This window comes from Mycteria americana, chromosome 3 (genome assembly GCF_035582795.1).
Source record: "Mycteria americana isolate JAX WOST 10 ecotype Jacksonville Zoo and Gardens chromosome 3, USCA_MyAme_1.0, whole genome shotgun sequence".
Classification (NCBI taxonomy): domain Eukaryota; kingdom Metazoa; phylum Chordata; class Aves; order Ciconiiformes; family Ciconiidae; genus Mycteria; species Mycteria americana.
The window spans coordinates 26,789,233-26,810,468 of record NC_134367.1 but is presented as its reverse complement, the minus strand read 5'-3'; the positions used below and the strand labels follow the sequence as shown (position 1 = coordinate 26,810,468).

Below are 21,236 nucleotides of genomic sequence, written 5' to 3'. Positions count from 1 at the left end.
TTAATGTACAAAGTCAAAATCTCAGTGTAATCAGACCCACAATTCAAAGCATTCACTTGTGACTATTTCATGAGTAAAAACAAATATAAAGGATCATTCCCTTAAAAAAACATGTATGATTATATCTGCCAAATATAACAGCTAATCTGTATTATTTTTTTATTTCACTAAGATTGGATCACAGTTCACTTTTTAATCCCAGAGGAACACCTGCTCATTATGACTGTAAGCAATTTCTATGTACAACATTATGTCTTACCGTAACAGTTACATGTGTTTACATGTAATGGACCAAAATTTTTTACTCATGATAAAACACATAGCCATACTGTTGTACAGAACTAAAGAAAAAAAAAAATCTGTCTTTTCCTATTTATAATTAGTTCTCATTAAACACAAAAAAACTGAATATTTTATTTCAAAGCAAAGGAAGGAGTGAGAAAAATCTGGAAACTCTATTTTGTTTGCTCAGTTGGCTCAGCCTAAGAGGATGCAACAGATTTAACTGCAGCATCATTCACTTCAGCACCGCCCGTTTCAGTAATCTCGAGAAAAAGTTTATACAGTTCATGAAAGCACAGCAAACAGCTATTCAAGTATTAGATGTTCACAGCTAGGAACTGAGAGCTACAAACTTACGATACAACTGTTACTACAACCAGGTAAGAATGGGAACTTCCAACCTGCATTCTCTAGAGCTTTCTTCAGATTTCATAGGAGACACCTACTCTTGCGGGCAGCCACACAGCTCTCCCTCTGAGAACAAAGCATTTTTGTTTTATTGTTGTGTGTCTGGAAATTTTCACAGACCTTACGCAACAGAGGGCTAACAGTTAAGAGCTTTGAATCCTGCAGAAACATTGCCCTTTTCCCTTTGAGATGATGTTTGAAGAACTCACCTGCTTGTGGATAAGCAGGGGAAGACTCCCCTCAGGGCAAGCCTTCAATTTCTGGCAATCTGATGCTTTGAGGTGAACCAGAGCACCTAATTTATATTATAGCTGCAGAGGGAAATGATACAGTACTCTTCCTTCTTCATGGTCTCCAGAAAACCTCTGGCTCCTTGCTGTGTTTTGTAGCTAACTTTGCAGAATTCCCTGCTGCAGAGACTGTGCAGTCTCTGGTTACTTCTCAGTCTGATGGTGCAGAAGAGATCTGGGGACTGCAGGGAAGGCAAGCAGTTGAGTGATTTACCAGGGACAGCAATGCAGAAACAAGTGTCCACAGTGCCAGGCTGTGTGCATGTCCCCTTTGAAGCAACATGAAGAGATCAGAGTAGCTAAGAGACTCCTGGTCCTCCTTAAAAGAACAACGCTGTTCCCGGGGTCTGCAGAGCACCAGAGGGAGTGGTCTTCCCCTCTGCAGGGCACTCGCTAGCCAGCACCAGGGAAGCGGTGCAGGACATACTTCAGAGGCAATTTTCAGTTTCAGAAGCTAAAGGACCTGGTGTTTCAGATATTTTACGCACAGTTCTCCAAATGCCACAGTATACATACCTTCTACCTATGTATCAGCTTGAAAGACTGAGAAGATAAATGTCCTGTCTGCCACAATGAAGCAAGTGAGGAACCTATTCATTTGAATAGGTGCTGCTTTGTTAAAAAAAAAAAAAAAAGGCACAATGAAGTCAAGCAAAGAAAACAAGTTAAAAGGAAGAGCAACACAGCAAGCCAAAGTAAGCAGAGATTTGAGGGAAAATATTTAAAATGCAGATTTACAGTCTAACATTGCAAACGTTACTTGGGTACAGAACATTAAAATGTGTGCTTTTAGCCATGTTTTGGTTGTTTCACAGCCCAGTTCACAACAGCGGGTAATACAGTTACTGTTAATGTAGGTCTTTTACATCTGTTTACATAGCAGTGCTGTCAAACTCAATTCAGTGAGGTCTCAAATAAAGGAAACTGAACACTAACAGATTCCCTTCTGTGGGAAGGCTGGTACCCAGCTTCCCTGGATGCCGTACACCAAGCTGTTCACACGCTCAGGGGGCACAAGACACACCTCAGAGTGTCTTGGCCAGAGGAAGCTCTGATTCATTGGCAGGAGGTTACAAGAAGTTGTCCTGAGGGAAGAATTTACTAATTCAGTGATAGGCTGATCTAGGCATGCAAATGGGAGCTCCTGGGTCATCTGGTGACACCAGTTTCAGCTCCCCTAGCAGCCTCTGCTTCTTCCAGTGCAACATACTCAACTATGGCTATGTTAACGTGGTAGGTCACGTAGCTATGTAAAACAGCACCGCAGCCAGACCTGAATAACTCGTAATTTGCATAGGGTTTCACTGCAACAAGGTGAACACTCCCAATTTAGTTTTATTTCTTGTTTATGAAATCTGCACATACCAAAGAAAACTAAATGGATCATTTAATAACATACTAGCTACATCGGCTCAGTAAACAGGGCCATAACAAAAATAACTTAAGAGGTAAAAGTAATCACACTATCAGAAGACCTGCTTGCAGGTCAACTGGTGACCACATCAAACTCCTAGCAAAGAGATTACCTTAATATGATAATTGGATGTGGCTGATAATGGGAGCAGTTCAGGAGCTGACCTGCAAGCAGATCTGGTACTTCTGCTTCAGTGGCAGTAAGGCAACACAGCTGGTTATTGGTGGCAAAAACTTGGTACATCTCATTGATGCCCTATCACATGTCTACCAGCACACTGGTTCCTTAGACTTCTTAAACCTCCTCCTTTCTCTATTCAAAGAAACCAGGTGTGAATTGGAGAATGATGCTCCCTTCTTTGCTGTTACTTCAACAAAACTGATGTGCACCGGGGCACTTAGCAGAAAAGGTGGGGCATTCTGATCAGTAAAAACGTAGCTTCAAGCACAGGCAATAGCAAGATGGATAAAAGCAGTAGGATAATAGCAGGAGAACATTCTTTCCCTCACCTGGAGGAAGAGAGGAGAAACAGAACATCCAAGACATCAACACTTCACTCAAAACCAGCCATACAAACTTCATACACTCAGCTGTGCTATCCTCACAACATGCACTTCTCTCCATCTCACTATTTCTTTCTGACTACTTTTATAACGGGGATTGCATGCTCTTTGGGACAAGAGCATCTTTGTTAGCTGGGCGCTACTACAACGTAAGTGCTTATTAAAATAAATAGTATGCTAGGATGTATTTCTCATCTGCTTGTTAAAAAGTCTGGATATAACTTTGTGGTGAAAGGGTGGCGCTTGCATCAACAAACCACTAAAAGCAACTACCAGATACGGCTTCTGAAGTCAACGTGTAACCCTGTGCAAGCTGACTTCTGCAGCACTGCCGCAAGCATTTTATGGAAAGTTGTTTAAATTCTTAGTCTAAAAACCTGCCTGATGACACAACCACTCCTTTGAGCTTCTAGAGAAAGTACCTCAGACCACAGAATCTATTTACCCTGTTTGACAAGAAGCAGGCTCAAAACAGGATACAAATGAGGAACTTGTATTTGGTGCTGGCAAATTTCTCAGGTTTTCAGATGTCCTACTATAAGAATTTCAAATGTTTATTTTTCTTCACAGAAGATAGAGAAGCACTTTTATTCACATTTAACAGATATGGGTTTCACTTGCCTACAGCGTAAGGAATATGAATAGGACAGAAGGAGAAAGCACTTTAATGTTTTAGTTTATAGTTGCTTTTTCTCTAGCTCTGAAAAAAACGAACCAAAACAAAAAAGAGTTTACCTTTAAGTAAAATTTTTCTAAAAATACCTTTAGGTCACATACAGTTTTTAGACAATGGTCATAGTATTGCTACACCTCATAACTGCTTTAATTAAAGAGACTATCTGCTCAATACATAATTGCACAAGTCTGAAGTCTGCTGCTCAGGCTCAGCATCAAACCATAAAATCACAATGCAATCCATTTTATTGAAGCAGAGAGTTCACTCAAATATTCTGCAGCTATGTATTTTAACTGGGGTTCAGTGAAGAAAACCATTGCCAAGAGACTGAGCTCTGGGGAATATTGAGAAGATTCCTATACATAATTCTTTTTTTTTTTTTTTAATCTTTCATTTGATTGAACCAGAAAGCAGAGAACTTAAAAAAATACAGTTACTGCCATTTTATTTCCTTTTTGTAAGAAGACTATATTAGCAACCTGTATATACAGGACTGAATCATACCATCTGATGTTAAGTATGAAGTCTGTACATTTTTGCTTTCATACTAGCTTTTAGTCTTATGGTCTAAATTGACAAACTATTATAAACATGAGTGGTTATGCTTCATTCAATGGCACTAGCTACATGTATAGAAGTCTAGTTCTGATGCTGAATGTAAAGGCTTTGCAGTTTCTCAGCTGGATTGAAGATAATTGACCCCTGAATTAAGGGAAAGCTCCTTCTGGAAGAATCAGAATCAATAAAACCTTATAGGAAATGCAGTTACTTTGTGAGCTAATGAAAACATATTTATAATAAAATTTCTAATATCTATATCAGTAAAAATACAGCTTTAGAGTCTTATTCTGTGCATATTTGACTACTTTTTGTATTTGAGCATAAAAAAGACTTGCAAATATTTAGGCTATAAGAAATTAGTTGCCTAATTTTCTAGAGTTTTATAATGAATTAAATAATTTTCACTGCAGGCAGGCAGTCTGAAGAGAAATCTTGATAGTTTCACTGCCATCAGCTTACTGAAGGAAATCAAATAAACCACAATAATAACTAGCACACATATTAGAGCAAAAGCTGAAACAGTTTCATGCAGAGAAAAGTTAACTAAAAAGTGTATACTCAGAACATCTAGCTACAGCAGCAGGCTAAATGATGCCAACATTCCCTGTTATTCTGAATACTCTCAACAGGGTAACTGTAATTCTAAAAAAAACCCACAAAACCCTCACAATCCTGTAAAAGGAATGAGACACTGGTCAACAGATGAGCAGTATCATGTGTTTAACCAGACTAGTTTTGTTTTCAATGCCCACCTGCCTGCAACTTTCGCAGATGCTGCAGAGAGGGCTGAGATGCGAGTCCTCCCCAAGGCCTCAGATGGTGATTTAGAGCAGAACATTAGTAACCGCTTTATTTACACCAGTCCAACATCACCTAGATAGTGATGTGTGTAGTTTCACAACTTCTCATTCAGAGGGTGATTCGGGTGGTGATTATTGGTTAAAGAAGGGGAACATGGTAGAACAAAGAAGTTCTGGGAAACATCCATAATAACTGGAATATCCAATCTGAGCAAAAGGCTAATTTCAGAGAAAATAAGTTGCCGCAATACCAAGTACGTTGGGGCAATTTCAGTTAGTTTACGCTTATTTAAACAATAGTCCCAGACTAGATTCAACAAAACCACTCCAGTAGTTACCCATGGCACATCAAACAGAAGCAGGAGCTCTTGGCTTCTGGGGGAGCTCAGTAATGCAGAAGGGGATTCACAAAATCTGTGATACTGAGCCTGCCAGCTTTGAATTGCCAGAATCTAGCCCACTGAAAGTAGATGCAGATCCTAAATCCTATCCCACCCTAACATGCTGCTCACTGTTGTTAGAAGGTACACCTATGGAGTGGGAATTCTCTTATCTGAAAACAAACTGCTAAATCATCTTTTTCAGAGAAGTGGTGGGGATATGTGTACGTAGAGATAACTGAACTGATGTACCCTGTAAGTTGAGTTTGTGCTCTAAGTTAAAGAGAAGTACCATAAATTATTCCCTTTTGGGTTTTGTTTGTTTGTTTAAATAGAAAAAAAAAAAAAGAGCTAAAACTTTTTTTGAGGTCCCCAGTCCTGCCAGCAAATGTTAAATATCACTTAACAGTACTTTGTAGATTCAGGAGCTTTGCTTCTGGATTCTGATCAGGGCTATACATGGGTTGGGAACTTTGCTTTAAGCACACACAATTACTTCATTCCTGCCTGGACTCCTTAGCTATCTGAGGAACCTTTAAAAAAAGGCATCTGTATAACTTAACTGTTTCAGTCTTGGTGACAGAAAAAAGCAGGACTTATCATGAACATAATTTTAAGATTTTGGCATCTAAATTCTGAAAAAAAATCCTATTTTCAGTGCCTAAATAATTTACTGGATCTTTCTGCAAATGACTTGCTTTTGATTACAGTGCAGTTCTATGGCATGGACGATGGAGCAGCCCACAATTACAATCAGTGACCACTTGGTAAAGTCAAAGTTATAGCATCTAAATAACTTTTATCATAAATCATCAGCAATTACTTTTTTTTTTTTTTTTAAGAAGTACTGCACATATTTCAAATATATATAGCACATGTGAAAGGAGATTATTTATAAACTGAGATTTCAATAGGAGGGGTTTTCTGAATATCTGGCATCTTAGTATTACAGAAAACCTGAACATGCCTTCCAGCACAAGAGTGGAAGGAAGTATTCCACCTGTTTCATTAGGAGAGAAATAGCCTCTCTAATAAGCCTTTGGTACCTCTGAAGATTTCTTCCCACAGATTTTTGTAATTTCCTTAAAAGAAAGGAAAAAGTGACCCACATTTAATGTAGCTATTGTTTACTTTATTACTCTATTGTAATGGAAAATACATAATGTCTGTGTCCCATCCGTGCCCCCAAAATAGCAGCTACAGTGCCTTGGTACATTAAGCACATTCTGGAAATGTTATCCTTTGTGCACCCCACACCAGCCAGAAGCAGGAAACCTTGTGGCAGTTTGCAGTGTTCCTCTAGCTACAGCTCTTTATAATAGGAACTTTGCTTCTAAATGCCAAGGACTCCAAGGAGGAGTTGATGTATTTTTATTTGTAATACTTGTACAAGCATTTTTATCAAGTACAGACAGAACTGGTGTGAAGTTATCAATGAGTCGACACACATGGGAAAGTAGATGATTAAGAAACCTCTACGTCCTTGTCGTGGTTTAACCCCAGCCAGCAACTAAGCATCAAACAGCCGCTTGCTCACTCCCCCCTGCTGGGATGGGGGAGAGAATCAGAAGAGTAAGAGTGAAAAAACTCATGGGTTGAGATAAAGACAGTTTAATAATTGAAAAATATAATAATAATACTATGTAATGAAAAGGAAAATAACAAAAAGAGAGAGAAATAAAACCCAAGACAGACAAGTTATGCAAATGAAAAACAATTGCTTGCCACCAACTGACCGATGCCCAGCCTGTCCCTGAGCAGCGGCACCCCGTCCAGCTTTCCCCTAGTTTATATACTGAGCATGACATCATATGGTATGGAATATCCTTTTGGTCAGTTAGGGTCAGCTGTACCAGCTGTGTCCCCCCCCAGCTTCTTGTGTAACTCCAGCCTTCTCAGTCGGTAGAGCATGAGAAGCTGAAAAGGCCTTGACTTAGTATGAGCACTACTTAGCAACAACTAAAACATCAGTGTGTTATCAAAATTATTCTTATACTAAATCCAAAACACAGCACTATACCAGCTACTAGGAAGAAAATTAACTCTATCCAGCTGAAACCAGGATGGTCCTCTGCTTGTGACTGTGGAATAAGATTTTTTGAAAGCTCCTCCACACATCATTTTCAGTAAGTATTTAGAATTTAAGCACTATGGACTTTCAAGGTGAGGCAAAGAATCATTACACATCAAAAGAGAACATGCAGGGAGGTATCTGAGCTAGCTGCAACTAATCCGGCTGCAAAGCTGAACACACTAAACTTGAATCAGCCTCAAAAAATAGCCACTGTTAATACCACTCTAATATCTGCACACCACCGCAGCGTGTGAACGGGCCAGTTCACCTGCAGCTTGCTTGGGACTGTGCACTATGTTTGCTTACGTAAAAAGAAACATGCATGCCCTCAGATTCCCAAGTAGTGTTAGAAAATGGGACGAGATAACTCTTCAAGTCAATCCATAAGTTCCAGAGGAAAAAATTATTGCAACTACCACAATGCAATTCAAAGTCATCCAAAATAATTATTTTTCTTCACATCTAGATATGTGCTCAAATACAGATTCGACCAAATCATGGGTAGCTAATTTTACATTTAAAAATCAAACTAGCATAAACTGTATGATTTCCTAGTTCCACACTGAGGAGCTAGTTATAACAGGGAAGATGACAAGTAATATGTGACAGAAATGAAATGAACAAAAGAAAATAATTTCCCTGGGTTTTTTATCCCAAATCTCTTCATAGCATAAATTCAAACTGACAGAACAAAGATTAAAGAATATTTTTCCCCTGAGAAGATACGCTTCCTCATAATCGTAATGTCAAAATCCCTGACATCTGAGCCTACGTTATCTAACACAACTAAAACGGAGAAAAAAGTATACCCTGTAAGCCTGAGGTAAATAGTTTGAAATAATTGGAGTCAAATGTTTCACTATGAATAGAATCTTCTCTTAGCAAGAACAGTGTCTGATGGGAGAGTACCAGGAGAAAAAACTTCTCAATTAACAATCATCCTTACATAAAGTATCTGGACATATTATGTAAGCAGAAGGAAAGGGCATGGAAGAGCACTGTAAGACTCCATGGCCCAGTATCTACCAAAACACAGTTAAATGCAAAAAGAGGAAAGTGTATAAAACTCATGCAGGTTTAAAAAAAAGAGTGGAATTTTTAGAAGTGTGATAAATACCATTTGTATTTTCAAATGTAACAAATTATGCAAAATCAGGACAACATATTAAGAACTGAATATAGTAAAAATCTTAAGATACTCAAATTAAAATATATTTCAACAGAAAATTTTAAAATCAAACCATGAGATTGTAAAACTTGCTGGCCAGATACTTGGAATCAGAATTTATAAGTGCATTCAAACCTGCCCTTTGACTCCTTAGCTTTTCCTACCTGACAAATAGTTGACTTTTTAGGATTTTCATAAATATATATAGCTAACTTTAAAATGTAAACACACGTAATAGTTTTAAATTGCAGACTGTATTAGATAAGGGTGATATAAAATTAAGATTCAGTTGTTACTTGCCAATTAGAAAACATATGCTAGGCAAATCTTCACACAAAGCTTCTAATTTATGAACCCAAAGAGCAGTTTTGGTTCAGGTAGCTGATACTCAATTTCTAAAAATGTTAACAGACCTCAGTTTTTATTTATTTTATTGTTCACATATCAGGCAGGAGGTGCGGGATGATCAGGACCAGCAATGAATGTGGAATCTCCCCATACTAAATTCCTTCCAGATTGCCCCAGAGCCAAATCTGCAGCACACCAGAACTCTAGCTGATATCCCAACAAACCGGAGTCATGAAGAACTTCATTTTCACCTTCAGAACAATGGCCAAAGGCAGACAGAACAAAAATTAAGATATATGCAAATATATCTTTTGCAATATCTAAAAAAGAAAGAGCACAAAGTTTACATACCTAATGTATCTATTTTTGCTGCCTCACACCACAGTTGAATGTAAGAGTCTAAAATTAGACATCCATCTCCATTTGAAAGCCGCATCCCTCAGACTTAGCAGGTATCATTTAACTTCTGCTACAATAACACACAGGACTTTGTTGTATACTATAAAAGACATATATGCCTGGAGACAGCTGCACCCTGAAATCTCTAATGAGATGAGCCAGGATAAACCATCTTCATGGAACTAGTATCACAGCAGGAAAGTTTCACTGGGCATCTTTCAAAAGTTTACCACACAAAACTGATTCACTTCACTACGTTCGCCAGGTTCTTTTCAATCTTTGCAGTGCACCAATCCTCAAATTTCTATCACTCCCCCAAGACCTTTATTTCATTGTTTCTACCATCGCAAATAAATAATACGTCATGACTATCTTAACCTTTCAACATGCCTCGCAACAGCTAACAGTTTTGTAAAGCAGCAACATGAGCAGGTGCTAACAAGAGTTGCTGCTGCAAGCTACATGGAATGAGCTAGGAAAGTGCAAGCCCTCGGACGCTGCTCAGCTACCACCTGAGCTTGGAGGTTTGCCTTGCCTGCAGCTCTGCGCCTTCCCACTCAGCTCCCATACCGTCCCAGTACTCTCCCACTCCTGAACTGCCAGATTGGGAGGAGAGCTCAGGGAACTCAAGCAGGTTCATAAAACCAGGCTCATGCTGAAATGCAATTGCCAGCACTTCCTTTCCAAACACAACTGGAGAAGGGTGAAAAGTGACGTCTCCTTTTGACCTTCTGGTTACGGCATTTGCCCAGGAAAGGGGTCCTCATCTTGAGGGGAGTCAGACCCTGCCACTCACATCTACTGACAGAAAGCAGTTAGAAGACGAACCTTCGCCCTGCCTTGATAAAGACTGGTTACAATGCCTCCCCCACTGTGGAGAGGGAAGAACCAGGTTCCTAAGAGATGACAACACACCTCACCAACAGCAACCAGAAGCATCTCCCTGACGCAAGTACTCTGCAACCTGGCCATTAGACTTGCTCTGCCTCTTTTGCTTCCCACCTCCACCTTGGGCCCTCCCAAATTACCTACTGGATGGCTGAACAACTTCAAAAGGGAAAGCAGAGAGTAAGTAAAGATAACCTCGTCTGGGAAGGCTGCTGTCCTGCGAATAAAGATGGGCACAGATCTCGTAACCCTCACTTCCAATGCAAATTGGCCAATAGTGAGAAGACTAAGCATCCATCCCAAGCTCTGAGCTCTCATCCATCCCAAGACACTGAGCTCTCCTCACAGATTTCCTAGGAAGCCAAGACATGAAACAAAGCCTAGACTCTACTCGACTGGAAAGCATCGTCAAGAGTCCAGCAGCACAGCATCTCTGCAAAATTTTAATTTGCTCTAACCCTAAGTAGTTTTCAACCTTGTTGAGACACGGCAAGTCCAAGTTTCAATACCAACCCAGAAAGCACATTGCATTAACAGAGATCTCCCACATTTTCTAAAGTAATTGTTAGAAATACTACAGCTCTGCTAAATGCTGAGGTAGCATCTGATTCTCACAGCCCTTCCAGAGTCCTGTAATGACAATGAGAACCAGAATTTCAAAATGCCTTTAACGAAAGCATCACTTCCAAAAACTCCTATTCAGCAGGAAGTGGGGGTAGGGAAGAGAGCTGACACAAGCACTAAACAAAATCCATGCACATGAATTCAGTCACAGATTTTATTCAATTGTCAAAACCTTTCAGATGGAAAACGATCCTTTAGGAAGCAGTCTGAGTGATGATTTCTTTATTATCTCTTCACCACTACTCAATACAAAATATCAAACAATTACAACAAAAAAAAAATTGGAGAACATTTAGTCCTCACCTGATCTGAAACGTGCACAAACACAACAGGCATTAACTTCATCACCCTGACAGCAACTGGGATAAGATGGTAAGGGTCACAGAGAGATGACAGCATTCATCATATTGAATTACCAGTCCTTCCAGCCCTTCAAACGTCCTAATCACAGGTATATTTGCACTCATTGTGGTTTTCACATTCTATAGTAAGATGCAACTGTTTATTGTCTGTATGAAATGTAAGAGACCAGACTTTCCTAACAGAGTAAAGACAAAAGCAGTAACACAACCACAGTTCACAGACTCCTTGATGATTTAGAAACTTGGTGCCAAATCTACTATTAGCACAAGCAAATGCAAGTCCTCCAAAGCACTTGAATTGCACCTGTTTGTGTCAGTGACTGCTTTGGCTCGTCGCTGATAAAATTAACATCCTTTGCTCTCTAAGACTTACTACTCACTTTACATAGAGTTCAAGCATCTTGTATATATTCTTCCTAGAAAAGAGTACTGTAGCACTTGTGCAGCTTACAGCAGGACAGGTGGGAACCAAGACAACTGCATTTGCATCTAAAGCAACACAGGGATAAAGCAGGGCCATTGTCTCTGCCACTTTCCAACAGACCACATTTACAGATTTTCATTACTATGAGTTTATAATCCTGGAGATTGTTGAAGAGCCCTGTCATAATGCCATGTATAGATCAATTTTATATATTTATAGCTCCTTAATAAAATTCATGGATATCTGCTAAGCTGCAATTACACTGACAAATTTACACAGCATTATGGGATTTCACTTTATAGTCATACTGGTTTTGTCCAGTTTACCTCATTTACAGGATTGGTATGTTCTGGGTTGCTTTTTGTACTCTAAATACTGTTCTTCAATTTTCTACAGCCAATTCTTGCATGATAGACAGCAAAATGGCTATTTTTGGCAATTCATTAACAGCATTCTAATATTATTGGAAAGTCTACACTGATTCCATCTTAGCTCAAGTTCTCTTAGGCTTTGTAAAACAAATCATTTTGGTGGAAAAAAAACAGGTCTGACCCAAAATTTAAAAAGGGAAAGTATTTACAGTATGAGAAAGTAAGAAACTTTTACAGTTACTTCATGAGACACTCTCTAGAACATAAGTACTCGGTAAGGGTTCACAGCAATTATAGCTCTGTAATTATTTTAGATCTCAAGTCAAATACTTAAGAGAAAGGGAATTACTAGCCTTTCAAGATTTTCTGTCATGCAGTTCAGGTTATCACCTTATTTAGTTACATTTCACAACTGAAAAGCATTTACTACAAAGATAAAATGCCTTCCTAGCATGAACTAGAGTTTTTATTTCAATAAACTTGGCTAAAAACATCCAAGTCAAGGAGAATTAAAAAAAAAAGAAGAAAAATATATTTGTGCATATGGTCATGAAGGGGAGACTGATTTAGATACTTGATGGACTAATAGCAGATGATACACAGAAACATCACTTCCTGACAGATAAATAAATAAAAAATAAACATCAAGATACACTAGTATTTCATTCAGTCAAAAAATAATCTACATTTATAATCCAAACCAACTTTATTCTATTAAGGCCCCACTCACATTACTGGGAATTTCAGCAAAATTATTATTTTAAGATTGGATATCTCAAATATTCACAACTGCCTCGGAGTGTTATCATATTGAAAACCCACAAATACTCTAAGCATAATAAACCAAAGAATGCTAAACAGTACATAATGTTAAAGACTTTTTCTATAGGGTAAGACGGCAGCAGTACTAAGAAAAAGTCACTTAAGGCTTTGATTCAGTAAGTCATTTAAGCACCCATATAATCCTAATGACTTCAGTGAGACTACACAACAAGTTCCAGTATTCTGATGGATGATGTTGTTGGCATCCGCATTTATCCAGTTACAAAAAATATCCCAACATACTTCAACTGATTGAATAAATTAATAGACCTGAAAAAGATGCTGAATTCCTCCTTCCCATGGCTATTACAATGCCTTAATGCTGGTAAAGCCCTACAGCTGCCTTTATGAAGCCACACAAGTTACTATTCTTGCATTGTTTTTCAGGATTAAGTTTAATGATGCTACACTTCTGCGTCTAATTACATGCCTTAAAACAGCCAATTCACAGTAGCTCTCAGGTTACCATCCCAATCTCAAACATTCAGGCACATGCTTAACTTTCCACTGTGAGTTTCAAGTTAAACGTGTTCAGTGTTTGCAAGAGTAAGTCTGAAAGGACACCCTGTTTCTCCTCAAAGAAATGGAGGATATCTTCCAATTCCCACCATTTTTTTTTTTGGTGTGGATGAAGTTTTATCAGTGCAATAAAAGAAAACAGAGGTCAACAGACAATGGCTGCCTTTTTGTTTCTTTTGGTTAGTATTTTCCTTTCTGTACCTCTATGTCACAGGCATTTTTTTGATAAAAGTTCTTATCAAAAGCTCAAAGTGATTGCTACTCTGTGCACACTATTTTTAGGAAATTCGAGTAATTTTTCTGTTACAATTTATATCTTGATTTTTGGCTCTCATTCTTAGAATGGGTTGAATTAAACTACTATACTGCTACTTTCAGCAGCTAATGACCAAGGTGTGTTACTACACATCAAGATACCTGCATTAAAGATGCTACATAAAAAGGAAGACAGATAAAACAGTAAGTACTTAATCTGTGAACTACTGCTCCCTCTTCCCTTTTTTCTTTTTTTTTTTATTTAAAACAGATATGTAAATCACAATACAAGTTAACTAATTTGGACAAGACGCAAGGGTGAAACTACATGAGTTACAAGGTGAATCAAAAACTAATTACCACTAAAAGAACATCTCACTTCCCTTTTGTATCCATTCTATTCACCCGGATGTAAAACCGTGCAATTCTTCTATCTTTAGCTGGCTTTGGGGGTTTCCACGAGAGTTGGTATGAAGCAAGGCCTACAACTGCAGCTCAGGAGTGGAAATTAGGGGAGACTTAGCCTGATTTTGAAATAAGTGCTTTGTAAGAGAGTGGACAAATGCTTTAGCTGTACATATGAAGAAGGGCCTACTTGTACCAGCTCTGTCACCTGCCAATCAACATGTAAGCACTTGTTATTCTTTACTCTCAAGCACCTACAGCTGACACAAACTTCAAATACACTTTTGTATATTCAGACAACTTTGAAAGTCAGGTTTAGGCACCTGTCATTTACGTAATCATTTTTTACATGTAGAATTAAAAGTCTACTTATTTACTTTTCAAATTGCAGACAAATATGTAACCTTTCAAACATTTAATGCTTCGTGAGATAAGTGAAGTATTATTATTTGAACGCAAATACCCCTCTGGTCACGCAAGAGAGGCCTCCAACTCCGACTTATTAACCTGAAACCCTGGACTTCAGTTTCTGATATACTGAATAATCACAATCCATGGCTGATCCAAAATTTAAGGGCCCAAGACTGACAGTGGGCAGACTGCATGAGAACTGAGATGCTGCAATAATTTAAAGGTTAAGTAATCTATTTATTAAAAACTCGTAGGTGTATTAAGTACAGTAATAGTCGATTATAGTTTTCTTATCTACCACCAATTTAATACTACAGATGTGCAACACAGGCCACAGGGTTCAAGTGTGCAAAGGAGGCTGCCATTCGAGTGCTGACAGAGCACGACCGGTGTCGCATCCCTTCCGTTTTCCCGACCTGCAAAACGAACACAACACCAATATTCCGTGAAAAGCATCACCAGAGGAGCAAGAGCGGCTGCGAAACAAGGCTCTCCTCTGCGGATCCGGAGCCCCGCCGGTGAGGGCAAAGGCCACAGCCGGCACCTGCGGGCGGCGGCGGCCGCTTCCTCCCCGCGGACGGGCCCTGCGAGGCGAGCTGCGTCCCGCCTGCCGGAGCGGCCTGAGGAGAGGCAAAGGGGGGCAGGCGCCGGCCGGGAGGCGAGCCGAGAGCCGCGGCCCGCGGCCGACACCACCGCCGGCCGCTCCCCAACGGCTGCCGGCCCCCGGGAGGCCGCCAGGCCGAAGCCCCCCTCCCCGCCCGGCTCACCTGCACGCCCGTGTAGTTCTCGAAGAAGAAGAGCACCATGCTCTGGTAGATGGTGTAGAGGCGGTCGTCCACCTCGCGGTAGAAGCGGGCGGGCAGCACGGCGGAGAGCAGGCGCCAGGCGCCCCAGGCCAGCACGTAGGTGGGCGCCGTGCCCATCATGACGGCGGCGGGCAGGACGTAGCGCATGGAGTAGGTGTGCAGCACCAGCGACAGCAGCATCTTCCCGCTGCCCCCCCGGCCTCACCGGGACACCCACATGGGCAGGGCGCTCACACACAGCCCGGCAGCCCCGCCGACCACATCGCCCGCCGCGCCGAGCAGACCCGCCAGGCGGGCGGGGAAGCAGCAGTCAGCGGCGGCCGCCGGGAGGGAGGGAGGCGCGGGAGCAGGCACCGACTCCGGCTCACGGCTCTCCCCGCGCCGCCTCCGCCACCATATTGCCCGGCCGGAGGAGGAGCGGCGCCGGCAGGAAGGTGGCCCCTCGGCGGCTGCGGGGGGACTTCCGGGATGGGCGGGCGGTGCCGTGGCTCCGCCTCGGCCGCGACCTGGGGGGACGGGCCCCGCAGCCGCTGCCGACCCGGCAGTGCCGGCTTTCCGCGGGGGCTGCCCGGGGGCCGGCCCAGGGCTGCGTCCCCGTCTGTCCCCACTCGGGCCGCGGCGCGCAGCGAATGGCTACAGCAGCCCTGCGGGGCGGGGGGTGCCGGGCTGCTCCTTCATGGTGTGGTGGAGGGCTACCTGGCACCATGTGTAGTGAGGCTTATAATTGATTAGCTGTAATTAGCATTAATTTTAACCTAGCATAGTGCAAGTTAGAAGAAAATGTATTTCCCGCACACGCACGCTTTCCGCCGTGAGTAGAGCACCGAGTGGAGCACTGCCGTGAGCGGAGCACTAAGAAAACCGTGCTTATTACTGTTGCCAGCTACAACCACAGTGATGGTCAGGGCTTTGTACGCATTTCGTGCTTACCAGTTTGCATTTTGACTCCCCCGGGTTCCCACAGAAGCAGGCAGCTGCCCGCCCCGCATCCTCTCCCCTCTGGCCCCAATAACCTGCTGACAGCAGCAGCCAGATGCACCAGCTGCCTTTGAAGAAAAGGCAGTAAGTCTTGTCGAAAGCAATGGTGTAATAACCCTCCCAGAGAGGGAGTTTCTTAATAAGCCGTAGCACGTAGTGAAATATTTATTCCTTGTTTTTAAAAAAGTGCATTCTATCCTGAAGCTTGTGAAGATCTCATTGTTTCAAAAGAAGTGGATGCTCAATACCTTCTGCTAAGATTCTGTTTCCTTTGCCAGGCTTTAACTGGGACAAGCTTTGTCCTTTGCTGTTTACCTCATGCTAGCTGTTTTTTAATGTGTGTTGAAAATTGTATCCTGAATAGTTCAGTAAAATAAGACTGGGGGAACGATACTAGGTTGAAGTATTGCGGCAATGTTCTCTTCGAACTGCCTCAGGGGTCCTGAGCTCTGCAGTGAGAACTTGTATTTGACATGCATAATAGCTTCTGTGTCCCTAATGAGACTAAACGGTCTTTATTTCCTTCCCCCCTCCAGAAAGGGGGGGCTGGAGGGGTCATGGCAGCTTCTCTGTCAGGGCCCCCCATCCTGATCAGTATGTACATTTTCTGTCCTCACTGAGTAACTGCATATGCTACCCTCGGCTCAGGACTACCAGAACGGAGGCACTTTCCCCATCATGGCCTCTTTTGGCAGGGAATTTTTCTGCTCTAAACCAAGCAAACCTAGATAGGACAGAAAATTGAGGAGGAAGCTTCCGTTTTGTGATGCCTATGACATGGCCACGTGGAAGAGAAAGTAATTCACCACGATACAGGGAGGAGAAAGTAATCCAGCACAACACAGAGAAGGTAAAGCTGATGCCAGCAGAGCAGAGCCAGGTATGCAGGAATGAGCGCTCTGGTGTGGCTGGACCGGCAGGATGGGTTGGAGAGTGGATCCAGACCTGCTGCTTCACAAAGGCCACTGCAGAGAGAGACTAGGGTTCTGAGCAGCGAGGGGTTAATGAGACTGCAATCAGGAGTGGAAAATTTAGATTAGCGGTCTGTAAAATAAACAGTGAACTGGGACTGGGAAATGGTGGAGTATTGGGAAAATACAGGGAAATTCAGCTGGCTGGGCTTAAGGCAGAGTATGAGCTTGTGAGATGGGGTTAAAGACTCAGTGAACAGCCTGAAGAGATGAGTTGCAGTGAAAATGTGAAAGGAATAAAAATAATCTTCCTATCAAGGAATTAATCTGGAGCATCTGATTCCATATATGTAAAATCATATCTTTCCTTACAGGACTATAAGTTCATTCATACTTTTGAAGAACTTGGATATTATAATGATTACAAAATCTGGAGAAATGAACAATTCTGCTTCTGGAGGATGGTTTGGCTATTGTGATAAATAAGAACTGAAGACACACCCTGAATGACAAGGAAAATACAATATCAAGCTCATCAAGAAATAATGCACATTCTATGCACCAAATGCAATAGAAGTCTAGTGGAAAAGTAGTATCTAATCTCATAGTTTAACTCAGACAAGCAGTCTTAATCTGGCATTTCTTGATCTGTTTAAGTGGTTGATTTTGCAACCTTAATAATATTCTTTCAGTTTAGGATTTGTGGGGCCCTTTGGTATATGTGTTTATATACCTAGCTATTCTACATAGATGGCTATTCCTATCTTGAATCTGACTCAGTCCTTTGCCCCAGTGATAAAAATGAGCACTGAGATCCTTCAATTCATTAGGCTTATATATAAAAAGGTAGTCTTTACCAGTTTTAGAATGGTTGCCCTCAATTCCTTTGAATGTTTTTTTCCCCCTGTAGTACCAATAAGTAAATAAGACTACCTGTCTTTTCTTTGCGATGTTTTGTATTTCACATGCTTTTAACATGCCCCTTCTTTTTCCTTTTTTGTTACACTAATATTTGATTTTTTTTCTTCCATTTGTTGCTGTTTCACATTCTTAATCTATCACCATCCCACACCCCACACACACATGTTGGCACACTTCATTTCTGCTTTTGATCATTTGATATTTTCAACAGACTCTTTTAATACAGTTTCCTCTGTTTATCAAGTATATGTTATCAAATGTATAGATACTGTTTTAGTTTTTAGTCACACAAAAAGTACAGTCTCTTGTACTAAGGCTTAGGGCTTGTTTAATTTCCTAGTATAATTATATCAGTATGATATGGTAATATGGTGTTGAAACGTCTGCAACTGAATGAAACACAAACTTTTCAATTCAAGAAATGAGCATGCCACAATGATTAGATATGGGACACTGCCACCAAGTCCTTGCTTCACTTCATTCATAGGTGCTTTTTATCCTAGATCATTCTGAATTGTGCCGCAGGAATTTGAATAGTGGTCTTTCACATTCTAGACTACAGAGGCAAAATAAGAAAAATGTTCTGATCCTTGCTACAATTTGTAATTTCTAGTCCTATGAAAGCATAGGCCCTAATTACACCTCCTTTAACCAAGATGCTAGTCTATCAGCAGAATTAATTCCTAGTCATTTTACTTTCACCTGGAAGAAACAAAATCACCCCTTTTAGGGTGATTAGGAGTCCATTTAGGAAATTAAGACTTCAAACCTGTTAAGGTATTATTTTTTTCTGTAGAACAACCAAAAGACTAAGCAAGCCTGCAATTTTGGAAAAAAACATCAGTCTGCCATGGCTAAGGAGCTCAGTCTGTTGGGGTGAGCATAATTATTTGGTGTGAACCTGATTATTTTAGTGTTACGTTCTTCTGCCAGTGGTTGTCACCTCTAAAGTGGCCAAACTCACCAAATTGTGGAAAAATACCAGACTTTCATCTTATAGTGAAAAATACCAGTGACTGTACCTCTAGAAGGAACCATAAACTGTGTCGCTAAGCACCAACTCTGAACGTTAACAGATTTTCTCATAGTGCTAGTCACACAACGGTGTTTCACAATTCTGTCACCCACTCACTGCAATTATCAATTAGACTAAGCAAAGCCAGATAACATTAGATACAAATCAAACTGCCTCGAGGTTTAGAATTTAAACCTTCACAGATGATCTTCAACAATATCCTGGGAGATGATTTATTGGTATTACCTCTCTTTATATGTATTGAGAAATGAGGCATAGATATTAAGGCCAAAGGACTAGATCCAAATAAGAATTTAAGCACCTGAATTCCTGGAGTCCAGGACTCTGAGTGGGTACCTAGCCTTTCTATGCAGTACATGTCACGCAGAGAGCTAAGCAGTACAGAATAGGATCCACAGCAATCATCAGGCTGAGCAGGAAGTTGATTAAAATTAGCAGGCTCAGTGTGTATTTGTGTAAAGTCAAGTAAAAGGACATGCTGAAGACGGCGTTGTGGCCTAAGTATGGCTTCGCAGGACCTCATTCTGGATTTCAGAAACACCTCTGTCAACTTGAGATCCACAACCCACAGAACTCTCTCAAAGAGTTTGGTAATACACTTTTAAAAATGTGGCCAGAGGAGATGCCAACATCACCTCCTTTTTCCACCCGCATGGATAGAGAACTGGATTAGACATGGATTCAGTTTGTTGAGGGTATCAAACTCATACCTCCCATCACCGAGGAGGGTGACCTGCAGGGTAAGAATAATGAGCATCTCTCATGTTGAAGATGCATTTACTTAGCAATTGTTTAATGTAACACATAAAAATAATTGGATTAGATTACTGGTAGACTAGTTTAGATTACAGTTAGACTAGTTTAGACAAGTAGACTAGTTTAGATTACAGGTCCTCTAGATGTGTGCCTTTTCTCTAAGAGTGGCCATAACTTTCTGCAGCTCTCCATGTTTGCTCTAGGAGATGAAGGCTTCCTTGAATCCTGCAATACTCTCCAGTCTCAGGTGAGACTTGTAGTAGCTCCTGTCCATCCCTGACTCTGGCCTTGCATGGCTCCTTCTTGTGCCTCTGTCCCAGGGGACTCCTTGGCTCCCCCTCACACAGAACATGATAAGGCTGTACAACATTTAGCTGGTCCACCTCAGAAAAACCTCTACATGCCTGTGCTCTACTCATTCCATTCCTCACCCTCATGTCCTACCCAGAGACTATGTCTTTTACCACCAGAAAATGGTGAGGAAGCCCAGTGGGCCAGCTTGTGTTCTGAGAGAATTCCATGGCCCACAAGAGGATTTTCCACCTTATGTCCCTGGATGGCAGTGGGCATGGTTGTGTTCACGGTGTGATTTACACAGTCTTTTGCATCATGCCCTTGCAGTGAAAGGGAAACTCAAGTTCAGCTCTACATTAAGTGAGGCAGGTTTCTGTCCTTCTCTGCCTCCTACGAAATCTCTTCTTGAGGATCCGGTTATACTTTTCCCCTCTACAAGTCAATAAGAATGGCAGATACAGAAGAAGTAAGGATGGGACAAATATCTCCCATGCTCTCCCAGCCTTCTCTGACCCTCCCATTTGTGGTTCAAGGTGTAGAGACAGATACAACTTCTATATATACAGCAGTAATCACCAACACATTTGTATCCTACATGTACCTATCCATTCTTCCCTTTACCTGTATTGGCCTTTAGCCTCCACAACAACCTTTGGCCAGCAGTAGAATCATCTCCTTTTGTTTTGAACCTGCCTCATTGTAGTTTCATTTTATATACCTTGGAGCTTGCATTGAAGGAGACAGAAAATCCCTTTCCACTCTCTTATTTGTGCCACTCATGGTTTTTACAGATCTCTATAATATCCCCTCTAGGCTGTCTGTTTTTCAGACTGACTTTTACTCAGTTGTGCCCCATATGAAAGTTGTTCTATAACTTCTATCTTGCAAGCATAGCCAGCATTATCTATGGCATTTTCTAACTTTTAAGGTTTCACTTTGCAAGTGATTCTTCTCTTACCAAAAACAAATCCTGAAATTCCATGTGAGACATTATGTTCACTCTCATAGGATTTATCCGTAAAAATAACTTTCAGATTCTCTGCTACAGGTCTAGTATAATATGTCACCATTTAATAAACCAAACTAGTAA

General features: G+C 41.1%; 1 protein-coding gene across 2 annotated transcripts in view; it reads right to left on the bottom strand.

Annotated features, from left to right (window-relative positions):
* Positions 1 to 15,716, bottom strand: part of AGPAT5 (1-acylglycerol-3-phosphate O-acyltransferase 5) — a 59,768-nt gene extending 44,052 nt beyond the window's left edge. The window contains exon 1 of one of the 2 annotated variants that reach the window (XM_075498085.1): positions 15,212 to 15,716. In XM_075498085.1, the coding sequence (XP_075354200.1) occupies positions 15,212 to 15,430 (219 nt within the window). In that variant the 5' untranslated portion in view covers positions 15,431 to 15,716. The remainder of the gene's footprint in view (positions 1 to 15,211) is intronic. The other variant, XM_075498086.1, reaches the window with a different exon arrangement.
* Between the last annotated feature and the right edge of the window lie 5,520 nt (positions 15,717 to 21,236).